Source organism: Mobula hypostoma, chromosome 23 (genome assembly GCF_963921235.1).
Source record: "Mobula hypostoma chromosome 23, sMobHyp1.1, whole genome shotgun sequence".
Taxonomy (NCBI): Eukaryota; Metazoa; Chordata; class Chondrichthyes; order Myliobatiformes; family Myliobatidae; genus Mobula; species Mobula hypostoma.
In genome coordinates this window covers 19,517,728-19,542,027 of record NC_086119.1, presented here as the reverse complement: position 1 = coordinate 19,542,027, position 24,300 = coordinate 19,517,728, and the positions used below count along the sequence as shown (strand labels likewise).

The 24,300-nt window shown below is 40.3% G+C and overlaps 1 protein-coding gene across 2 annotated transcripts in view; it reads right to left on the bottom strand.

Annotated features, from left to right (window-relative positions):
- Positions 1-24,300, bottom strand: part of gosr1 (golgi SNAP receptor complex member 1) — a 125,971-nt gene that overhangs the window by 85,548 nt on the left and 16,123 nt on the right. The window contains exons 2-4 of one of the 2 annotated variants that reach the window (XM_063031762.1): positions 16,916-17,036; positions 9,851-9,938; positions 7,736-7,843 (exon numbers count right to left, since the gene is read on the bottom strand). In XM_063031762.1, coding sequence (XP_062887832.1) covers positions 7,736-7,843; positions 9,851-9,938; positions 16,916-17,036 — 317 coding nt within the window. The remainder of the gene's footprint in view (positions 1-7,735; positions 7,844-9,850; positions 9,939-16,915; positions 17,037-24,300) is intronic. The other variant, XM_063031763.1, reaches the window with a different exon arrangement.

Here is a 24,300-nt window from a genome sequence, read left to right as displayed (position 1 = left end):
AGGTCATATTCCGCATGGAGGTCAGTCACCAGTGGTGTATCTCAGGGATCTGTTCTGGGACCCCTCCTCTTCGTGATTTTTATAAATGACCTGGATGAGGAAGTGGGGGATGGGTTAGTAAGTTTGCTGATGACACAAAGGTTGGAGGTGTTGTGGATAGTGTGGGGGGCTGTCAGAGGTTACAGCGGGACATTGATAGGATGCAAAACTGGGCTGAGAAGTGGCAGATGGAGTTCAACCCAAATAAGTGTGAGGTGGTTCATTTTGGTAGGTCAAATATGATGGCAGAATATAGTATTATTGGTAAGACTCTTGGCAGTGTGGAGGATCAGAGTGATCTTGGGGTCCAAGTCTCAAAGCAGCTGTGCAGGTTGAATCTGTGGTTAAAAAGGCATATGGTGTATTGGCCTTCATTAATCGTGGAATCGAATTCAGGAGCCAAGTGGTAATGTTGCAGCTATATAGGACCCTAGTCAGACCCCACTTGGAGTACTGTGCTCATTTCTGGTCGCCTCACTACAGGAAGCCATAGAAAAGGTGCAGAGGAGATTTGCAAGGATGTTGCCTGGATTGGGGAGCATGCCTTATGAAAACAGGTTGAGTGAACTCGGCCCTTTCTCCTTGGAGCGACGGAGGATGAGAGGTGACCTGATAGAGGTGTATAAGATGATGAGAGGCATGATCGTGTGGATAGTCAGAGGCTTTTTCCCAGGGCTGAAATGGTTGCCACAAGAGGATACAGGCTTAAAGGTGCTGGTGAGTAGGTACAGAGGAGATGTCAGGGGTAAGTTTTTTATGTAGACAGTGGTGAGTGCGTGGAATGGGCTGCCGGCAACGGTGGTGGAGGCGGATACGATCGGGTCTTTTAAGAGATTCCTGGACAGGTACATGGAGCTCAGAAAAATAGAGGGTTATGGGTAACCCTAGGTAATTTCTAAGGACATGTTCCGTACAGCTTTGTGGGCCGAAAGGCCTGTATTGTGCTGTAGGTTTTCTATGTTTCTATCAAAATGCTTCCCAATCCAGTTTGTAAACCCAGAATTCCAAGGCCATTAAAGCTAATTCATGCACAAACATTTCTGCTACCCTTTTGGTTGCAAGTAGAAAAAAACTGGTCCATCAACAGCCAAAAGGGTTGTCAGAACCTTTCTTGTGAACATTACGCTCTTCTTCTTAACATTATTTTCAAACTCAATAAAGTTTATACCCAAGAGATTCTGCAGATGCTGGAAATCTTGAGCATTATACACAAAATGCTGGAGAAACTCATCAAGTTAGGCAGCATCTATGGAGGGAAATGAACAACTAATGCTTCAGACTGAGATCTTTCATTAGGAAGGGGTCTCGGCCTGAAACACATTGTTTATTCCCTTCCATAGGTGCTGCATGACTCAATAAATTTAACAATTGTCATAAATCAAACTGATTAAAAGTTTGACTTATTGTTTATTTCAACATACAGAAAGTGCATAACAAATCCTATGATCATGCAGCAAAGTCATTAAATTTTCCGCTGACGGTGACTGCAAACTTCATGCGTTAATTTTTGTTATCCTGAACCTGGCAACAGACATCCTCAAGAAGACGACCAGAAATGTTCCCAGTTTGCCCCTCATCATTCGCATCACGTCATACCATTCACTATTTCACCAATAGCAGCTTTTGACTCACTGAATTGAGAATAAAACTAGGTTACAGCCTTCCGGGAGACTCATTTTCCATCTTCCCTGCAGGAATCTGTTCATTCACCATAATGATATTCTGCTGTCAAGATCACTCAATTATACCTGCTTTATTTCTTGCAAATGGTTTTATATGTAGTGCTGATTACATGCACTATCACAAACTGCCCTGTGCAACTTCAGGTATTTTTCAGCAGAGGCATGACCAGACGATGTACATTTGGTAGTGCCCATTTGTTATTTGCTCGCACCTTGGCTGACCATAGCTCTTGACATCTAGCTTTTGGTCCATCAGGAACATAAGAGTTTGAACAATCATAGCTTTAAGGCAGTAGTCCCCAACCTCCGGGCCGCAAAGAATGCAGCGGTGCAGCAGTAGCCGGAACGCACCCAGCACATCTTTAAGAAAAAAGCCGAAATAAACAAGCTAATTAATTATGTGCTACCCAGCACGTAAATGTCAGCCCAGATTAGAGGCGATGCAATCGATAATCGCCTCTGATCTGGGCCGACATTTACGTGCCAGGCGGCACCTAATTAATTAGCTTGTTTATTTTGGCTTTTTTCTTAAAGATGTGCTGGGTGCGTTCTGGCTACTGCTGCACTGCTGCATCCTTTGCAGCCCGGAGGTTGGGGACCACTGGTTTAAAGTATCCAGTAATGATTCTGCATCATTTCTATTGTATGGCCAATGCATTCCCATTGAAATAGCATCACACAGGCATAGAGGTTTCAATCATGGAAAGGTGCAGCAACCATTTGGAGACTGCAAGCTCTCTGATGCATTAACAGGTGGCACAGTGATACAGCTAGTAGTGATGCTGCCTCACTGCAGCAGTCATGGTTTCAATCTTGACCTCAGGTGCCATCCATATGAAATTTGTACATTCTCTCTATGGGTTTCCTCTGAGCACTCCATTGTCCTCCCACATACCAAAGGAGAAAGGTAGGTTAAATGGTAACAGTAAATTGCCTCTAGGGTATAAGTGAATGGCAGAAACTTGTAGAGCTGATAAAAGTTTGGAGAGAATAAAAATGGAATGAACATAGGATTGTTGTACATGGGTATCTGGTGATGGATGTGAACTTGGTGGGCTGAAACAACTGTTTTTGTGCTGCACCTCTCTATGACTCTACGACTTACTTTGCAAAGATGTAAATCCTTCTGACTGACAATCCTCCAGTGAATAAAAAAAATTCCTTTCTATAATTATATTGCGGATATCTTCATTAAATCTTACTAGCTTTCCCAATAGGACATCAAAAGCTACGACATTTTATTTGGAGCTATCATTCTGTTAAATTTAAATTATAATAATGAGATAACCTAAAGTTTTTTAACAAAAGAATAAGGCATGCTATTTTCAACTTTATTTTAATGGATTTTCACTCCACCCTCACAACAGTCCCTAATTAAAATGCAAGGTTCATTTCCAGAGAAACTATTATTCTGCATCATTTCCAGATGAGCTCAATACCTTCTATGCTTCCATTGACCACCAGAGCAGGAAGGAACCATTGTGCACTCTCATGTCTCCTGATGATCCTTTGGACTCAGTATCTGAAGATGACCCGCAGGCTGCCTTCAAGAGAGTGAACTCAAGGAAAGCATCCGGTCCAGACGGAGTACCTGGCCAAGTACTGAACACCAGTGCAGACCAACTGGCTGGTGCGCTCACAGATATCTTCAACTTCTCACTCTGGTACTGTGTGGTATCTACCTGCTAAAAGCAGGCTTCAATCGTACCACTGCCCAAAAAGAGCATGGTATCCTGTCTAAATGACTATCAGCTAGAGGCACTTACATCCCACAGTGATGAAGTGTTTTGAGAGGCTGGTGTTGAAGTACATCACCTCCTGTCTGAATGGCAACTTTGATCTGCTCCAATTTGCCTACTGAACCAACAGACCTACAGCAGATGCTATCTCGTTGGGTCTGCACAAAACCCTGGAACATCTGGACAGCAAAGGTGCATACATCAGGATGCTCTTTATCAATTGCAGCTTGTCATTTAACACCACCCGTACCTCAAAGCTAATCAGTAAACTTCAAGACCTGGGCCTCAATATCCCCTTGTGCATTTGGATCATGGATTTTCTCACTTGTTGACCCCAGTCAGTTTAGATTGACAAAAACATCTCCTCCACAATCCCCATCAGCACAGGGTTGTGTACTTAGCCCTCTGCTCTACTCACTTTACACCGACTGTGTGACTAAGTACAACTCCAACACCATATACTTTTGCTGATGACACCACTGTTGTGGGCTGTATCAAAGGAGGTGATGAATCAGCATACAGGAGGGAGATTGAAAACTTGGCTGAGTGGTGTCATAACATCAACAATGTCAATAAGGCCAAGGAACTGATTGTAGACTTCAGGGGAGGGAAACCAGAATTCCACAAGCCAGTAATCATTGGAGGATCAGAAGTGGAGAAGGACAGCAATTTTAAATTCCTGGGTGTCACTATCTAAGGACCTGTCCTGGAACCATCATATATATTGAGAAGAAAGCACAACGATGCCTCTACTTTCTCAGGAGTCTGTGGAGGCTTGGCATGTCATCAAAAACTTAGGCAAACTTCTATAAGATGCGTGGTGGAAAGTGTGCTGACTGGCTACTTTACGGCCTGGTATGGGAACACCAATGCCTTTGAGCGGAAAATCCTATAAAAGGTAGTGGATTCGGTCAGAACATCACAGGTAAAACCCTCCTAACCATTGAACATGAAATGTTGCCTTAGAAAAGCAGCATCCATCAAAGATCCTCATGAAAAGATGTTTTTTTTTCCCTCGCTGATGCCATCAGGTAGAAGATACAGGTGCCTCAGGACTTGCACCACCAGGTTCAAGAACAGTTACTACCCCTCACCATCAGACTGTTGAACAAAAGAGGATAGCTACACTCATTTAAGGACTCAGTTATATTGACGGATGTTATTTCATGTTTATTATTTATTGCTATTTATTTAAATCTGCCTTTGCAGCTTGTTTACAGTTTACAGTTCCTGATGTTCACAGTTTAGTTACTGCTCTATAGGTTTGCTAGGTATGCCTGCAGAAAAAGAATCTCAGAGTTGTATGTGGTGATATGTATGTATTCTGATAATAAATTTTACTTTGAACTTTGTTGTGCTTCATCACCAGCCGCTCAAAACACTTCATCACTGTGGAAGTTAAGTGCCACTGGGCGATAGTCATTGACACAGGTCACCATGTACTTCTTGGCACATGTTGAAGCACGTGGGTACCACACACTGTTGAGGTGAGAGTTTGAAGATATCTGTGAACACACCAGCCAGCTGGTCAGCACAGGTCTGTAGTACTCAGCCAGGAACCCCGTCTGGACCAGATGCTTTCCTTGGATTCACTCTCCTGAAGGCAGCTTGCATGCCACCGTCAGATGCTGAGACCAAGGGATCATCAGGAGATGTGGGGGTTCACAATGGTTCCTCCATGTTCTAATGGTCAAAGTGAGCATAGAGGAAGTGAGCTCATCTGGAAGCGAAGACATACTGTCCTTCATGTCACTTGATATAACTTGCGCAACACACACAAAAAAAAATGCTGGTGAACGCAGCAGGCCAGGCAGCATCTATAGGAAGAGGTACAGTCGACGTTTTGTGCCGAGACCCTTCGTCAGGACTAACTGAAAGAAGAGATAGTAAGAGATTTGGGTCACAGCATTCAAACCTGCCACAGCTGTCCAGCATCCTTCTTTGATTCCAGTTTAGTCTGGAATCTCTACTTCACTCAAGAGATGCTACTTCTTGTAGCATTCTTGATCTCCAGACTGATCTGACCCTCAGCAAATTTCAAATTTCAAATTTTGTGGTTCATCCAGGGTTCTGATTTGGGAAGACCCTGAATAATTTCATGGGGACACACTCTTCTACAGCTATTTTAATAAAATCTGTTACAACCCTGGTGCAGTCATTCAGATCCACAGATGAACGTTTGAACACAGCCCAATTCATTGACTCATTGTAATTGTTCCTTAGCCATCTGCAACCACCTCTCAGTTGTCCTAATCTCTGAAGCCTTCCTTCTTAGGCCTTGTCTGTATGCAGGTAGTAGAAGGGTAGCCAAATGGTCAATTACCAAACTGCAGTCTAGGCAGGGAACGATAGGCATTCCTTATAGCAGTGGTCTTGTGTGTTGGGACCTCTGATGCTAGAGGTTATATGCTGGTGATAATTGGGCAGAATTTTCTTCAGACAGGCCTGGTTGAAGCCCCTGACTACAACTTGAAATGCTTTGGGGTGTGCTGTTTCTTGTCTACAGATGACATCATGCAGTGTCTCAAGTGCCTGCTTATAGTTGGCCACTGATGGTATATAAACTGCGGTCAGGATCACAGATGAGAACTGCCAAGGTAAATAGAATGGTCTGCATTTGATCGATAGGTGTTTCAAGTCAGGGGAACAAGAGTTCGACATAACCTTCACTTTGGTGCACCAAAGAGAACTGACCAAAAAGTACATGCCTTCACCCTTTTCTTTACCAGAGTTCACGGTCCAATCCACCCTGAAAATCATAAATTCTTCTGGTCTGACTGCTGTGTCCAGCGTATCCACAGATGGCCAAGTCTTGAAACAGCAAACAATTGAGATCTACCTCCAATACAGCAAGCAGCCTTGCCCTCAGATTATCAATTTTATTTTCTGGCAACTGCACATTGGCCAACAAGATGCTGGATAGAGGAAGCCTCATTCCTCTGGATATCCCCGCTGTCCTGCTGCGCTTCCAGCCATGGTGATAACCCTTAAAGGCGTTAACTGCTCCGCATTCTTTTGTTGATTGTGAGATCTTGATGTGATTTCTAAATCCACTGTTGAGGAAAATTACATGCTGCAGATCACAGCGAAAGTAATTGAAAAGTTTAAGAGGAAATCTGGAACAATTATCTGCAGCCTGCAGAAAGTAGCCAATGATTGCTAGCGCCAACTTTTCAGATTGAACTCCATCTTCCACTTCTCAGTCCAGTTCTGCATATTATGAATGTCCGGTTGTAACCTTCTACCCTATCTACAACACTACCAGCCTTTGTGTATTCTGCAAACTTAATAGCCCACTCTTCCACTTCCTCATCCAGGTCATTTATAAAAGTCACAATAAGCCGGACTCCCAGAACATATCCCTGAAGAACCGACCTCCAGGCAGAATATGCTCAATCTTCTACCACCCTCTGCCTTCAGTGGGCATACCCCTAAAGAGAATTCTTCTGTGAAGAAGTTGGACTATAACCCATTCCTCCCTTTGTCCTTACCACCACTAACAGTGAATTGGAATTAGAATAGGAAAAGAAGGATTTATCACATAAAGATTTTAACTATTGTGTCTGCAAATGGGCAGATTCCAAATTCTGACTCTTGGAAAAGCTCTTGGCCGCTGAGAGCTAGCAATGAAGATTCCCTCAATGGCTTTCCTTAGGCAGACAACAGGAGGTGATAATCTGTAAAAACACCTTCAGACCGGCCTCCACTTTTGAAAATGCTCATGAGATCTTCTAGCATGTACTCCTTCCAAATAAAGATGAAAAAGCCACACTACCTTCAGTCTGATTTCCCATCATACTGCAGGTAATGTGGACACTCTTGTTGTAGCATATTTAGACTTAGTTTCCAACAGGTGCCAATAAATCTAATATATTGATGAGTAACTGAGGCTTAGGGACAAAGCATACCACAGTTTTACCACTGCATCAAGTTGACGAGATAGGCTGACAAAGCTTAACACATTTGCTTCAGTAACCATCCTAATATGAGCAAATCATCCAAAATAGCGAGCTGAAGTATCATATAGAGGCAAAACATATTCATTTCAGTTATAATTCATCTTATCTTTAACAAGTTCAAAATAAACAATTACTTGGTATGGTGCTTGGATGGTGATGGTGGGATGGTGGTAAAGGCAAAAATGGGAGTGGGTTGTAGTCTAATTTCTTCAAAGGAAAATACTGCATTATGGGAAGGATCATTTCAGAGATCTGCTAATGGTATACACAAATAATAACTTTACCAGAATGAAGCCTACTTATTGAAGGATCTTACCTGTAAAATATCCCTATGCCTTTGCAGTGTGTGCATGAGTGCTGCATTCAACGACGTAACACCCGGTGTTGAAGTATATTCTGCCATTTTGTCATTTACTCCTGTGAGCTAGAGACAAGTATAAACAAAACAATGAAACTTGTACATAAAAGTGCAGTTACAAAATTCTTTAACAAAACCTTTTTTTAATACCTTTAACTTTCCTCTTTTATAAACATTTAATATTGTGTACCACTCCTGCTGCTAAGAGGCAAGTGACATTATTCCAACTTCCCCACAAATGCTTAGAAGTTATCTTAAGGCTGTTCCATTATACAAAATTAGATACAAATTTGAATTTTCATGGTGGCTACTTTCATAGAGGGATGAGCTGAGAAAGTTTAAATACCGCTCAATTGGATAGAAAAATAAGCAGCAAGCACGTATTCTTAGTAGTGAACCACTCGTGGACCTTTTCTTACAAGTCTGCTTAATGTGGCACTGAAAATCAGGAGAAATGATCAGAAACATGGAGGACAGGATGGAAACAAATTCAGTTAACTCCTTATCACTTCTTGGCTAATTATGTATCACTCTTCCCATATGGGTTACGACACTTCCAAATGAACATTCAAATTAACTCTACTCTAAATTGTCAATTTACTTCATTTAATAGCTTTCTTATTATGTAATCTGAATCATAGTTCAAGTCCAACTCTAGGATATAAAACTAAGTTGAAATCTCTAACACAGCAAGCTACATTTTCAAAAGGGCAGTAAAGGAATAGGGAAATTATGTTGATCTGAATGTAGGATATCTTGTGACAGTATTCCAAGCAGGATTACTTCTTTCCCTGCTAATAAAAATGGATCACACGCTCATTGTTTCTATTTTATTCAGGAAAACCCCATGCACAAAATCAATATGTATGTATAAAATTTAATTAATTGAGGACTTTTTTATGAGGTAATATGGTTCAGTTTCTTTTAGTTTGTATTTTTTGGTCTGATTTTCATACATGAAAAATAGGGATAAATATCTCTTCAGTACCTATAATGATACTGAAGAGCATTCAAATGAAGATGTATGGAGTAATTAAAAGCTATTATATTCAGAGTAATGAGCTAGGAACAGCAAGGTGCAGTAATAACTGCAAAGCATTTTTAGAAATTTTTGAAAGTTTCTGACTTGTTTTATTTTACTTTATTTAGTCAAGTCACTGCAACTCTACAGAAAAGCTTTCACCTTTCTTATTAAGGAGACTAACAGATTAAAGAATCGTTATAGCCGCAGATCACATACAAAAATTGCTGACAAAGCAGTATACCCCATCATCATCTAGTACTTATTCCTCCAGCAGCAAGTGCAAAATCATTACCCTTAAATTAATTTCAATCAGTTACAACAATGGCATCTCCAGGCCTGGTTAATGGAAACTTAATCATCTTCAGTTAGACCACGAATAGTGGGATCATTACATGCAGACGTGGGTTTCTTATTTATGCAACGGTTAACAAGCAAAGTAGAGAAACAACAATTAGATTTGGATCTCTGGAATGTCTTGACACTATAGAGGCTCCAGAGAAATACATCTGCACAATTTACAATGAATTTAAGCTGTTTCAGTCACCTTAATTGTGGCAATCACTTACGGAATTGCATGAGGGTTTTGCATGTAGCCCTGGAACTACAGTGTGTCAATAGATCCATTATTTTTGCTAATTCTGCCATGATATCCCTGGTCCAACCATTAAAATACGAGCTATTTCATAAATATATTTTTACATTGAAATATGACCATAGAAATGATGATTGACAAACAAATGCCACATTGCATAACAATGGCGGACGTTGGCAGGCACCGAAAAGTAGTTGGCAGACAAATGGAGCAGTAAATGAGCCGAAGACCGTCACAATAATTTTGAACACTGTGCAGAAATCTAAGTAGTATAGTACCTGTTTGTGTGATTTGGGATGAAGAAATATGAAACAAAAATCTGAGCAATAAGCAAAAACAGAAAGGTAACTACAGAACAATAGACTTCTGAAAAAACAGAGAGACAAGACAAGGTTGCGCAATTCAGGCAAAATTATAGTAGTAAATGTAGCAATAACTGATGTAGCTTCAACTTCACCTTGGCTAGCAATTGTTCAATTTCCACAGCCATCGTTTCAAACATTCTGTCTTGGCTTGATCCATTAAGAAGCGGCGTTGTATCAGAACTAGAAAGTTGGAAAGAAAAGGGCAATAAACCAGCAGAATAATGCAAAGTAAACGTTAGCTATATAATAGATTATGTGTAATTAAATAATTTAATCAATCTACCCAAGTATGTAAATAGCTAAAATAACTGTTATCAATAGTCTTAAGTCAAAACATCCTTCATCAACTTTACAGATGTTTTGTGTGGAATGTGTATTTTAAAGTTATTAAATGAAATATTTACTGTTAACAAAAACACATTCAGCTTATCAAAATACAAAATGACAATTTTTCTGGTTTTGAAAATCAATATGCTTTTATCTAACTTCATATTTATTCTGTTAAATGGCTGAATTAAGCAAACACGAGTCTAGTTTATTTAGCAAACGATGCAAAAGCAGAGAAGGTTAGAAGTACTGTTAAAGAAGACCTCAAATTTCAAAACAATCAAGCAACAGAATTAATTTTTGAGGGGCCAGCTTTGGACAATTGGATTCTTACCAAGAAATGATCAGTTATTTTCAACTTATGCTGCTACCTTCAGAAACAATAAGAAAGCGCTTCCAAAATAGACATTTTGCAAGTTAAGTCTGAAATAAGACAATTTTTAAACTTGCTCCACATAGGAATTTCAAATAAAGGAACAGGACATCAAATATCAACAGGAAGTACTGTACTTCCTAAAAGATTTATATTAGAAGGCATCCAAGTACAGAAAAACTAAACACCTTCCCACAACACGGAGTCACATTAGCATCAACGAACTCCCTCATCTTCAAAATCTGGTGTATAAAATGTCACTATAGTCCAAAAACTGAATTAGATCAGAGAGACAAATACGAGCAACCGCGTTGCTTTTGAGAAGGAGGAAACTGAATTATAAGCTACTAAGTAAATGTGATAAAAATGATGGGAAAATGCTAGAATACATTAAGAACCCGGATAAAGTGATCTGCTTCAGTGGTACTGCTTCCACCGGTTTAAATATCCATTTCTTCTATCACACAACATGACTGCAATACTCACTACCTACAGGATGTTGTACAGCAGCTGCCAACGCTTCTTTGGTAGCATGCATGTCAACCTGACCTGGTGTTTGAATTTTCCTACAGCTCTTAAAGATCCTAAGCAATAGTGAATAACCTGCACAAAGAATATTCAATTTCAATCTGTTTCAATTTAAAGTAGGTGTGCTAAGGAAGTGCAACAGTACATTTTCTTCAGTGCTATTTCTGAGTCTTGCATCAGTCAAAATGCAGTAAGGGGGTATTACAAAATATTTGCAGAAGAATCTTTCAAAACAAAATTCAGCTCAGAATATTACTTCGATGTGGTGCTATTTACACGGCACCAAGTGATCTCATTAAATTCTACGGTATTCATAACTAACAGCATTAAAGAGGAATTTAGTGCCAGTTTATAAATTTCATCTTGCACCAAATCAAAAATAACAGGAGATATTGAGGTAGGGCAGAGAAATGGGAGTTAAGTGGATAGCACAACACAAAACAATTTCTTCAACATGTAAACTCAGGATTCTGATCTTGTTGTGCAATACAAAAGAATTGATGGCTTAGGAACTAGCAGATGTACAGCAAGTATATTGGCATTATCCAGAATCTTTAAACACATATAGTTGAGTTATGCTGAGCGAAGATGCCAGACGTCAACCCACATTAGAAAATGCTAGTAAGCATAAACATAAATAACTTCACACCTGTATCAAAGGATGCTGAACTCAACTAAAATTGAGGGTAAAATGGAAAAACCTGGGCCAGATTTTGCTGGGGAAGGAACAGCCACAATTAACATCTCTACTTTCCACATCCAATTACTTCCCTGCTCATTGCTTCCAGACCGCAGTAGCATGGCTAGACGTGGTAGGGCTTCCAATGGCTCTTGCGCGCGCGCTCTCTCTCTCTCTCTCTCTCTCTCTCTCTCACATGAGCAGAGAAAGATCTCATAGCACTTTTTCACAGTAGCACAAAGGAGTTTGATTTGTGCAAGTTGATTATAAAATACAGCTCTTTAAAGCACAGTACTGGTTGTGGAACTACTTGGGAAGCCACAAAAGGGATGTATGAAGGACAATGTAAATGCACGTCTCTTCTCAGTAAAGGAAACTGAAATCATTCTAGACTAGTTCATGAAGTGCTGGTCCCTACAACTCAATATGTACAAATCACTCCATTTAACAGGAATAGCCAGAAGATTTTCTTAAGAGTAACAAAATTCTACTGTTCACTTTTTCCCAATATAACATTTTACTGAAATCAGATACCTAATAGCTGTCACCTTATAACAAATCATCTACTAATACTCATCCTGATTAATTCCTTGATTGGTGGTTACTTCAGTGGTTGGTAAGTTGATGGAAAAGATCCTGAGAGGCAGGATTTATAAACATTTGGAGAGGCAGAATATGATTAGGAATAGTCAGCATGGCTATATCAAAGGCAAGTCATGCTTTATGAGTCTGACTGAATTTTTTGAGGATGTGATTAGACACATTGATGAAGGTAGAGCAGTAAATATAGTGTATATGTGTAACACGCTGTAAGGTTTCACTGCTAATGTAATGGCCCCTCTGTAGCAGCAATGTTTGGGTTATGATTAGAGATAACGGGGCTTTGGAATGTATGTTATGCAATGGGAGAAATGTTGTTTTTCTCGTGTGTCTGGGAGCCGCGGTCTTTTGCCTGCGAGAGAAGAAGAAGGAAGACGCGTATGGAAAGAGCTGGTACACCAGCAGATGGAGTGGACTGGAAGCGAGGGTCCGAAGTTCGGCGACGCTTGGAGGAGGTTGATGGTTGATGAATAGCCGTATCAGTGAGCTCCAACGATGCATAATTTACTTATTTCCCCTTAAAATGGTCCCTTTAACTTTTTATTTTCTTTACTAACCCTATATCCAGATTAAGATTTATAAAGTTCAATCATTTAATTGCATATGGTGTACTGTCGGATATTTTGTGGCGTAGATTTGTAAACGGGCAACACATCACTCAGCATCCACACAAACGAGGTTTCTCAGCTTGGCGGGGTCAAAAGTTGTTTTCTCCTAGACGAACACGTGCTGGCCAAGCCTGAGGGTTACATATGGACTTCAGCAAGGCATTTGATAAGGTACCCCATGGAAGGATTATTGAGAAAGTAAGGAGGCATGGGACCCAAGGGGACCTTGCTTTGTGGATCTAGAATTGCTTGCTCACAAGAGGCGAAGAGTGGTTGTAGACGGATCATATTCTGCATGGAGGTCGGTGATCAAGGGTGTGCCTCAGGGATCTGTTCTGAGACCCCCTTCTCTTCGTGATTTTTTTAGATGACCTGGATGAGAAAGTGGAGGGTTAGATTAGTAAATTTGCTGATGACACAAAGGTTGGGGCTGTTGTGGATAGTGTGGAGGGCTGTCAGAGGTTACAGCGGGACAGTGATAGGACGCAAAACTGGGCTGAGAAGTGGCAGATGGAGTTCAACCCAGATAAGTGTGAGGTGGTTCATTCTGGTAGGTCAAATATGATGGCAGAATATAGTATTAATGGTAAGACTCTTGGCAGTGTGGAGGATCAGAGGGATCTTGGGGTCTGAGTCCATAGGACAGTCAAACTGCTGCACAGGTTGACTCTGTGGTTAAGAAGGCATATGGTACATTGGCCATCAACCGTGGGATTGAGTTTAAAAGCCGAGAGGTAATGTTACAGCTAAATAGGACCCTGGTCAGACCCCACTTGGAGTACTGTGCTCAGTTCTGGTCACCCCACTACAGGAAGGATGTGAGAACTATAGAAAGGGTATAGAGATTTACATGGATGTTGCCTGGATTGGTGAGCATGCCTTATGATAGGTTGAGTGAACTCGGCCTTTTCTCCTTGGAGCAGCAGAGGATGAGAGGTGATGTGATAGAGGTGTATAAGATGATGAGAGGTATTGATCGTGTGGATAGTCAGAGGCTTTTTCCCCAGGGCTGAAGTGGTTAACACGAGAGGGCAGAGTTAAGGTGCATGGAAGTAGATACAGAGTTGTTGTTGTTGTTGTTTTTTTTTTACACAGAGGGTGGTGAGTGCGTGGAATAGGCTGTTGGCAATGGTGGTGGAGGCAGATACGACAGGGTCTTTAAGAGACTCCTGGATAGGTACATGGACCTTAGAAAAATAGAGGGTTCTGGGTAACCTTAGGTAATTTCTAAAGTATGCTGTTCAGAACATGTGCATTGTGGGCCGAAGGACCTGCATTATGCTGCTGGTTTTCTATGTTCCTATGGTCCCACAAATAACTGGAAGGTTTGAAAAAAATACTAGTTATCAAAATTACAGAAAATCAGTTTAAATAGAGTCTAGGAAATAAATACGTCAATTGAATCTAGACCATTGATTTAAACCAACGTAAGAGTAACTGCCAAGAAACAATCAGGTAATGGCCACAAGAAATCAAAAAAAATATGTAGTATTGTTTTCCTCGATTAAAAGACTAGTACACAATTTGAATCAAATGACCATTGAACAAATAAAGCTGTAATTATATATTTTCTAATAAAGTCTTCCTCCCCATGCAACATGATTATTTCCTAAGTGTCAAAACAGAATCAATTAGCCTAAATATTGAAATTGTGAACTGAGGCCACCGTTTGCCACTTGAAATTAATAAAAAAACAATCCACTTAAGAAACACACATCATGTTGTTATCACTATGACTACCCAAGCTACAGTATCTAGGAAGGATCAGAATTCTTCTGCTGGACACAGACTCAATAGTTTCAAACACAGCAGTGTTATACAAGAGAGAAGAAAAATATCAGATGATTTTCACTGCTGAAGGAAAAAATGGCAACTAGCTGAAAAGGAGGAGTTTTATTTTCTAGGATACACTAATGTTTCAAAAAACATTAATATCCAGTATTAAAATATAGAATTTATAATCGATGTAGCACAAGGGTGTACGATGATACAAGACAGATTTCAATTGCTTAGGGATACTGCAACTTAAAATTAACAATTAAAATTAAATTTATGTAACACGTGTTATAAATCTTAAACCATTTTTTATTGTTTAACTGATCTGTGACAATAAAAGTAATCCCCAATGCAAGAACAAAAAAAAATCAAATGAAACTGCATCATTAAAATATCTGACAATAAACGTAGTCGTAGAAAAGAAAATATTTTTAATTTCCTGTTGTTTTTCTTACAGCAATTTGTGATTTATAGCAATCAATTGAAACACAAAGCTTAAAATTACGATGTAGTCTTCAGGATAACAATGTTAAAACATTAATAGTTGCACAATTTCAGAAAATCCATCAATATCTCAGTATTTGGAAATACAGTTCAGTGTGAGTTTTCACATTCTGGAAAGTAAAACCAGCATAGGACAGATACTATGAATGGTAGGCAACTAGGGAGAGTAATGGAACGGATAAGATTAGGTGTATAAGAGCACAGTTCATAGAAAGCAGCATTACAGATAGACAGGGTGGTGAAAAAGGTGCTTTGTATGGTGGCTTTCAGTCAGGGCACAATATAGGGGTTGGGATATTATGCTGAAGTTGTACAAATTGCTGGTGAGGCTGCATTTGGAGTACTATATATAGCGTTGGTCACCCTGTTGTAGGAAATAGGTAGTTAAACTTCAAAGAGTGCAGAAAAGATTTACGGGTATTTTGCCAAGACTAGAAGGCCTGAATTATAGGGAAAAGTCAACCAGGCTAGGACTTTAATCCTCAGGACATAAGAGAATGGGGGGTGACTTTATAAAAATGTTTAAAATTATAGGAGGCATAGATAAAATGGACGGTTACAGTTTTTTCCCCCCAGAGTAGGGAAGTCCAAAAATCTCTCTCTCTCTCTTCAGGTGCCTTGCCGTTCTGCGTGGGCGATCATGTCTCTCCATCCATCACGGTCCCTGACCCTCCGAATTGTACTTGTTGCCTCCCCTGTTTCTAACCTTGATGTTAATCCATCATCCATAATCCCTTACTCACTCTTCCTTCAGTTAGTCCTGACGAAGGGTCTCGGCCTGAAACGTCGACTGCGCCTCTTCCTATAGATGCTGCTTGGCCTGCTGCGTTCACCAGCAACTTTGATGTATGTTAATCCATCTATCATTCTCATTCTCTGTCTGCCTCTGCTTCTTTTTCCTTCCAACTTTCCAGTTGTAACTAAATGTTCTAATGTCTCTCTTTGCATGATGTGTCCAAATAACTTTGATTGCTGTTTTCTGATTATTTTTTTTTTTAAGTAATGTACGTTTTGTTTTCGTTCTCTGTTAAACTTCGTTGGTTATCCTGTCCGTATATGATATGCTTAGCATTCTTCTGAGGAACCACATCTCTGCTGCATTGATTTTTTTTCCATTGCATTTGTGATGGTCCTTGACTCGCAGCCATATATCAATACAGGAAGAACGTAGCAGCTGAGAGTTCTAAGACGGATATCAATTGCTATTTTCTTGTTCGTTAGGATGTTTTGCATTTCTGTAAATGCTGTTCTTGCCATTGCGATTCTTGCTTTTATGTTTGTTTCGCATTTGCCATCAGATGTCACCCATGATCCAAGATACTTGAAGTTGTGAACTTGTTTCAGGATTTCATTTCCCAATACGATCCTACAGTTTGGGATATCGGGTTTCTTTGATATGACCATTACTTCAGCTTTCTTTTTGTTTAAAACTAGGGGGCATTGATTTAGGGTGAAAGGGAAAGCTTTAAAAGGGATGTGAGGAGCAACATTTTTACAGAGGGTGTTCAGTATATGGAACGAGCTGCCAAAAGAAGTGGTTGAGGAAGGTACAACAGTATCATTTAAGTAGTACTTGGATAGGTACAGGGAGGGTCAGGGCTTAGAGGGATATGGGCCAAATGTAGGAAATTTGGACTAATTGGGTGGGCATCTTTTGGATTGGTTGGAACAAAGGGCCTGTATCCATTTGTATTACTCTATAAAGATTTTTTGAAGGTTCAGGAAAAAAAGCAATAAAATCAAAAGGACTGCTGTGTAGTACCTATACCTGTCGCGACGCCCATCTCTCGTAGTAGCACCACTGTAACTTGTGCAGAGCTTGCTGAAGGATACCAATTTCAAATCAAGTTCATTCTCCAGTTGCCGAGCCTGCTTCCGCAAGTCTGTGCATGGAAAGAAACCAAAAACGATTTAGCAATTTCCTAAACACTACGAAGGTGAATATATTGGCAAGTGGAAAGACGGATTAGATGCCATAATTCTAGGTTACCCAAAAGTTATCTTCAGTGATTATAACACAACCAGTACATGGACTCTAAACAGTGTTGAAATTAACCAATTTTTAAATCCTTATTTCTTTTGTTTACTACTATAAACACATAATATTCATGTAGATTTCATTTGAAGTAACTTTTCCCTCCAGAATGTCTCTAAATTTCTTCAACCAACTGCAGTACCACTGGTTCTTAAGGACTCTAAGGGTTCTGCTTTCATTGTTTTATTCTGTTATCCAATAATTTACATTGATATAACTTATTTCCCACATTATTTCATAGCTAATCATATGTGTTTGATATTCTCTGTTCTAACAATGAAATATGACAGCCAATGGACATACTATCAAATTCCACAACAATACAAGTGACCAAATGACCAAGGAAATAAAGGACTGGGAAATGACTAAGCATGTCAAGGCATCCCCTCAAACAGTTCCTGAAGAACTGCTTCTCTGACTATGCAGCAACCCCTCAGTAATGTGAATGAGAGTCCTGAACCCACTAACCTCTTAAGAAAGGGTACCGCCATGGATAGTGTTATCTCAACATCACTTTAAAAAGTACCTTCAAGTACTTTGAATTGTGTTCCCATCAAATCACTTCTTGGACATCTTAAAAAAAAAGGCCATCTTCAAACCCTTTCCGTTAGCTTGGATGTCAAAAGCTCAAATTCAGCCTTCAGCTTCTTGTGTATTGCCTCCAAGATTTTAATGTTATTCTGAACATATTGCTACTCATTTCCATTTTAAGCAGGGAACTTGAAAGCTTTGATTAAACTTCAAAATACCTGATTATTATTAAGTAGTACAATTTAATTAGTACAAAAGATCCCATGGGGTGCTTCATCTTAGATGGAAGGCAAGTTTTAAACCTACACAAAAAATTTTCCCATGCTTTACATTTTAGTTTGGTAGAAACCAAACTGGCATTAGCTCATTCACTCACTGCCTCAAAGTAAAATGCAATTAGAATAACAACTGTTTTAACTGCATGGCTAAAAATATTAGCATCAGTGGCAATTTTATCTTTGCATTTTAGCACATATTATTAGCATTAATATTTCAAAAATCCTGCAAAGGCCAATTGCTATGGATATATAACTATCAACAGATATTGTCAAAATCCCAAAGAGGCTAATTGTCAAGGATATTACTTGACTACACCTTATAGCTGCAACAATATGCTATTTCATACAGACAGGCACAGAAACAAGCCCTTTGGTTCACCATGTTTATGCCAATCATCGAGTATCCATCTCTACTTATCCCGTTTTCAGCTTTTAATTGGTAGCCTTCCGTGCCTTGGAGATCCAAGTGCTCCTTTAGATACTTAAATGCCGAGAGTATATCTGTCACCACAACCCACTTGGGCAGTGCTCTTCAGATTCTAATCCACCCAATAGATGAAAAAAAAAGTTCCTCAGGTTACCTCTGATTTCTCACCTTAAATCTAGTTTTAAACATCTCTGCTACAGGGAAAAGTTTCTTACAATCTCAATCAGGTACCCCCCTCAGCCATCTCCTCTCCAACGAAAACAAACCAAGCCTACCCAGCTTTTCCATACAACTTCTACCAATTAATTCTTACAGAGAGGTTCTACGGAACTGACTGCTCTCAATTTCCTTTAACAATCATTTAACAGAACTGCATCATACTTCAATCACTAAAGGCAAATTTTCCATAACATTAAGAAAGTCTATATGAATCAATATAAACACACAACCATGGATCATCACTTTCATACAATATTGCTAAAGCAGGCAATTTGTGCTTCAGACAATCCTTACTTCATGTACCTGCAATATATGCAAGTCTATGTTCTCTGCTTTTAATGGTCATTGAGAAACAGGGACACTAGTGTCAGTGCTCTCTCAAATAATTTCAAAACCCTTTTATTCCAGACATTGTTACATAAACCAGAAATGTAATCTTATGATTAAGATGGCAGACTGTTTAGTTCACAGTTACAATATGTTTAACAAGAAGCGTAGTCATTGTTGTTCTTCTTCTTTTCTGCATCTTGTGGCACATTGGGCAGCAACCTTAGCATTTTATCTGTTTTTTACGAGGCCGAGTTGCTAGCTCGGCGCTCAATCCAGCACAGATGGAAAGCATGGAAGTGAAAGGAGCAGCCTGGATTTGAACCTGGAAGCATTCGCCTTGAAGTCCGGTGCAGATGCCACTACGCCACCATTCGGCAATGTGATAAGTTATTACAATAAGATACTGTCTCAGTATAGCTGTCAGCAGATGATAAGGAAACCTGTACAAGTCAGTACAAACGACTGTGTGTTATATCAGGGGTCCCCAACCTCTTTTGCACTGCGGTCCGGCCGACCGGGGTGGGGGGGGGGTACGGTTGCCAACGGACAAGAGTAGCAGTCAAATATGTTGTGTTTACCCCAAGAAAGACTACAATGACCATAAAGCCTTGCACAGGCACCTGTGTGCGCATGCGTGTATGTGCCGATTTTTCTCTACAAATCGTTTTTGGCAATTCTGTTCGGGGTGGGGGGGGGGGGTGTTAATCACAACCGGAATATAGGTGATAAGTGGCTAATACACTCAATTTTGTTTCTAAAAGGGTTTATCTAACGAATTTAATATTAAACACACAGCGCATATTTTCCTCACATGAATATAGTGATAAGTCAATTATCAGGGGAGGACAGGGGAGCTTAAAGTAAGAGTTGAATGAACTTCCAGTAGAAGTGGTAGAGGCAGGTTCGATATTATCATTTAAAGAAAAATTGGATAGGTATATGGACAGGAAAGGAATGGAGGGTTATGGGCTGAGTGCAGGTCGGTGGAACTAGGTGAGAGTAAGCGTTCGGCACGAACTAGAAGGGCCGAGATGGCCTGTTTCTGTGCTTTAATTGTTATATGGTTATGTAAGTCACTTATAAATCAATAGCATCATAACATTTTAAGTAATGTTTGGATATTAAACACAGAACACATATTTTCCCCATATGAACATATAAAATCATTGCAACCACACCAATATTGCTGAATCAGTGGGAGCCCTGGGCTGAATACTTGTTCCCTGCAACAAGACGGTGCCATCGAGGGGTGATGGGAGACAGCGATACTCGAAGGGGGTTCCTTGTGTCCAGTCTATTCCGCAATTCAATTTTCGTTGCATTCATTGCAGAGATATGTTGGAAATGGAAGCAACGTTTTCAGTGCTTTCACGGCTATCTCAGGATATTTAACCTCGACTTTGATCCAGAATGCCGGCAGAGATGTTATGTCAAACATACTTTTCAGCCCGCCGTCATTTGCAAGCTCGAGGAGTTGATCTCCTTCCCACGCTGACATGGATGACGCGCGGGTAATGACCTCACGTGCGTTCAAGCTCAACAGCGCGTGACAGGGAATGAGGAAAGGTGCAGCTGACTCATATCGCCAGATCATATTGTTTCCTCGCGGCCCGGTAGCACATGCTTTACGGCCTGGTACCGGTTTGTGGCCCGGTGGTTGGGGACCACTGTATTATATGGTCCAACAGATGGAATCTTGTTACAGATAATGAAAAACATTCTTTATACCTCTAGTGTTTGCTTCTTCATAGACAGTGGATTCTGGTTAAATACTCCATCAGTTAATCAGGGCAGCCGCTTATGTGGGACAATTCTTAATGAACAAAAACATTGAGAAAATAGCTGGGATTCCCTTTGTTTATTTGGGATGCTATGCCACTTAATTGGAACAAGAGACTGTTGCTGAATAGTTTCTAACTGGTGTCAGTCATGAACACTTGTGTGGACATTAGATATCACACCATGGTTAGAGTGAACAGTTTTTAAAAATAGTGTCATTTGCATCTGTTTGTGTTCAAAAAGCAATGATTTTTGTCACTGATAGTTGGCAAGAAGTTGGAAACTACTGTCTCTTTTTGAAAATAACACTTTTTATAAGATTTGTACTTTTGAACAAACTCATGTATTTTTCACCCACAGGCAGAAAGCGGTATAGTAACTAAAAGTTAATTGCCCTTCTCATTTATAATTGCACAAGTATTAGCACATTACCCACATGATGTAATTGTTTTAATTATGTAACCTGTTAACCTATTACTTTCACCTAAATAATTTCTTTATCTTATCTATAAAGGTAATAGATTTTTCAAAGACACCATCTTGGCTTCTTTATTCCTTTGTCTTACAACCCTTAGCATCATTTCTCAGTTCTTTATTTAGATTGCTTAGTATTACTATGTTTGTTTAATAGAAACGTGAAAACCTACAGCACAATACAGGCCCTGTGCCAAACATGTCCTTACCTTAGAACTACCTAGGCTTACCCATAGCCCTCTATTTTTCTAAGCATCATGTATCCATCCAGGAGTCTCTTAAAACAGCCATTCTCAATGGGGGTCCTGGCACGTTTGAAGGGGGCCACTGACTGAAAACTGTGAGAAGGGGAGCCTCAGGGGTTTATGGGGGCCCTGGTAACTGAACCGATGAAATACCCAAGCAGCAACCATCACTGGAGTCAATAGTTTCCCTCCTATTTATAATATCTTTCCAACACACCGTTTCAATTCGGCACACGTGGTAAATTCATTACTTAAGTTCCTCCCACACAGCCTCACTTCAGAGTCAGTCACGAATCAGACTGCACCGGGTCAACGTATTCAATCAAGGGTTCTCACATCCATTATCGCCATACTTCATTCTCCGAAGATCAGCGCATCTTGCTAGGTCTTTGTTTAGCCTAGTAACTTTAAAGTATATGTGTTTGGATATATTATACGTTAAGGTAGGTTGTGAAAAGTGTTTATTACTGCATATGAAGTCACCGAAAAAAAAATCCCTGGCTTCGGGTGATAGCATTTTTTGTCAGTAATGTATCTGCATTTCGCATGCTTATTATTTTCAGAAATAATTCTATCCATGAGTTCCTTAGTGAAAAAAAAGTGTCGACAGTATTCAGTGGAATACTTATCGTATGGTTTCATCAAATCTCCGCAAAACCCATCTTTGCCCAACTGCATGACTACATTGTCAAATGAAAGCATGAGGCCAAGCAAATTGAAAAAACACATGGATACCTCGCATTCAAAGAAGAAGGATAAACACTTAGATTTCTTCAAAAACCTTCAAGATAATTTCGAGAGAAGGCCAACGCTGAAAGGGGGGCCCTGGAACCTGAGAAGAGCTCCTAAGGAGGCTGCAGCCATAAAACAGTTGAGAATCACTGTCTTAAAAGACCCTATTGTTTCCGCCTCTACCACCGCCACTGGCAGCCAATTCCACGCACTCACCACTCTCTGAGTAAAAAACTTACCCCTGACATCTCCTCTGTACCTCCTTCCAAGCACCTTAAAACTATGCCTTCTCATGCTAGCCATTTCAGCCCTGGGAAAAAGCCTCTAACTATCCACACGATCAATGCCTCTCATTATCTTGTACACCTCTATCAGGTCACCTCTCATCCTCCGTCACTCCAAGGAGAAAAGGCTGAGTTCACTCAACCTATTCTCATAAGACATGCTGCCCAATCCAGGCAACATCCTTGTAAATCTCCTCTGCACCCTTTTTATGGCTTCCATGTCCTTCCTGTAGTGAGGCGACCAGAATTGAGCACAGTACGCCAAGTGGGGTCTGACAACATTATAGTTGCAACATTACCTCTCGGCTCTTAAACTCAATCCCACGACTGATGAAGGCCAATGCACTGTATGCCTTCTTAACCACAGAGTCAACCTGCGTAGCAGCTTTGAGTGTCCTATGGACTCAGACCCCAAGATCCCTCTGTTCCTCCACACTGCCAAGAGTATTGCCATTAATGCTATATTCTGCCATCATATTTGACTTACCAAAATGAACCACCTCACACTTATCTGGGTTGAACTCAATTTGCCACTTCTCAGCCCAGTTTTGCATCCTATTAATGTCTCCCTGTAACCTTTGACAGCCCTCCACACTATCTAGAACACCCCCAACCTTTGTGTCATCAGCAAATTTACTAACCCATCCCTCTACTTCCTCATCCAGGTCATTTATAAAAATCACAAAGAGTAGGGGTCCCAGAACAGATCCCTGAGGCACTCCACTGGTCACCGGCCTCCATGCATTAGGATCCTTCATCAATGCATTTAGTCACATCCTCAAATAATTTAATCAGGCTCGTAAGGCACCACCTGCCTTTGACAAAGCCATGCTGACTATTCCTAATCATATTATGCCTCTCCAAACGTTCATAAATCCTGCCTCTCAGGATCTTCTCCATCAACTTACCAATCACTGAAGTAAGACTCACTGGTCTATAATTTCCTGGGCTACCCCTACTCCCTTCCTTGAATAGATGAACAACATCCGCAGCCCTCCAATCCTCTGGAACCTCTCCTGTCCTCATTGATGATGCAAAGATCATCGCCAGGGGCTCAGCAATCTTCTCCCTCGCTTCCCACAGTAGCCTGGGGTACATCCTGTCCGGTCCCAGTGACTTATCCAACTTGATGCTTTCCAAAAGCTCCAGCACATTCTCTTCCTTAATATCTACTTGCTCAAGCTTTTCAGTCCACTGCAAGTCATCCCTACAATCGCCCAGATCCTTTTCCGTTGTGAATACTGAAACAAGGTATTCATTAAGTATCTCTGCTATCTCCTCCGGTTCCATACACACTTTTCCATTGTCACACTTGATTGGTCCTATTCTCTCACGTCTTATCCTCTTGCTCTTCACATACTTGTAGAATGCCTTGGGGTTTTCCTTAATCCTGTCCGCCAAGGCCTTCTCATGGCCCCTTCTGGCTCTCCTAATTTCATTCTTAAGCTCCTTCCTGCTAGCCTTATAATCTTCTAGATCTCTATCATTACCTAGTTGTTTGAACCTTTCATAAGCTCTTCTTTTCTTCTTGACTAGATTTACAACAGCATTTGTACACCACAGTTCCTGTAACCTACCATCCTTTCCTTGTCTCATTGGAACGTAACTACGCAGAACCCCATGCAAATATCCCCTGAACATTTGCCACATTTCTTCCATACATTTCCCTGAGAACATCTGTTTCCAATGTATGCTTCCAAGTTCCTGCCTGATAGCCTCATATTTCCCCTTACTCCAATTAAACGTTTCCCTAACTTGTCTGTTCCTATCCCTCTCCAATGCTATGGTTTGTACTGTAAAATAAACCTAAATC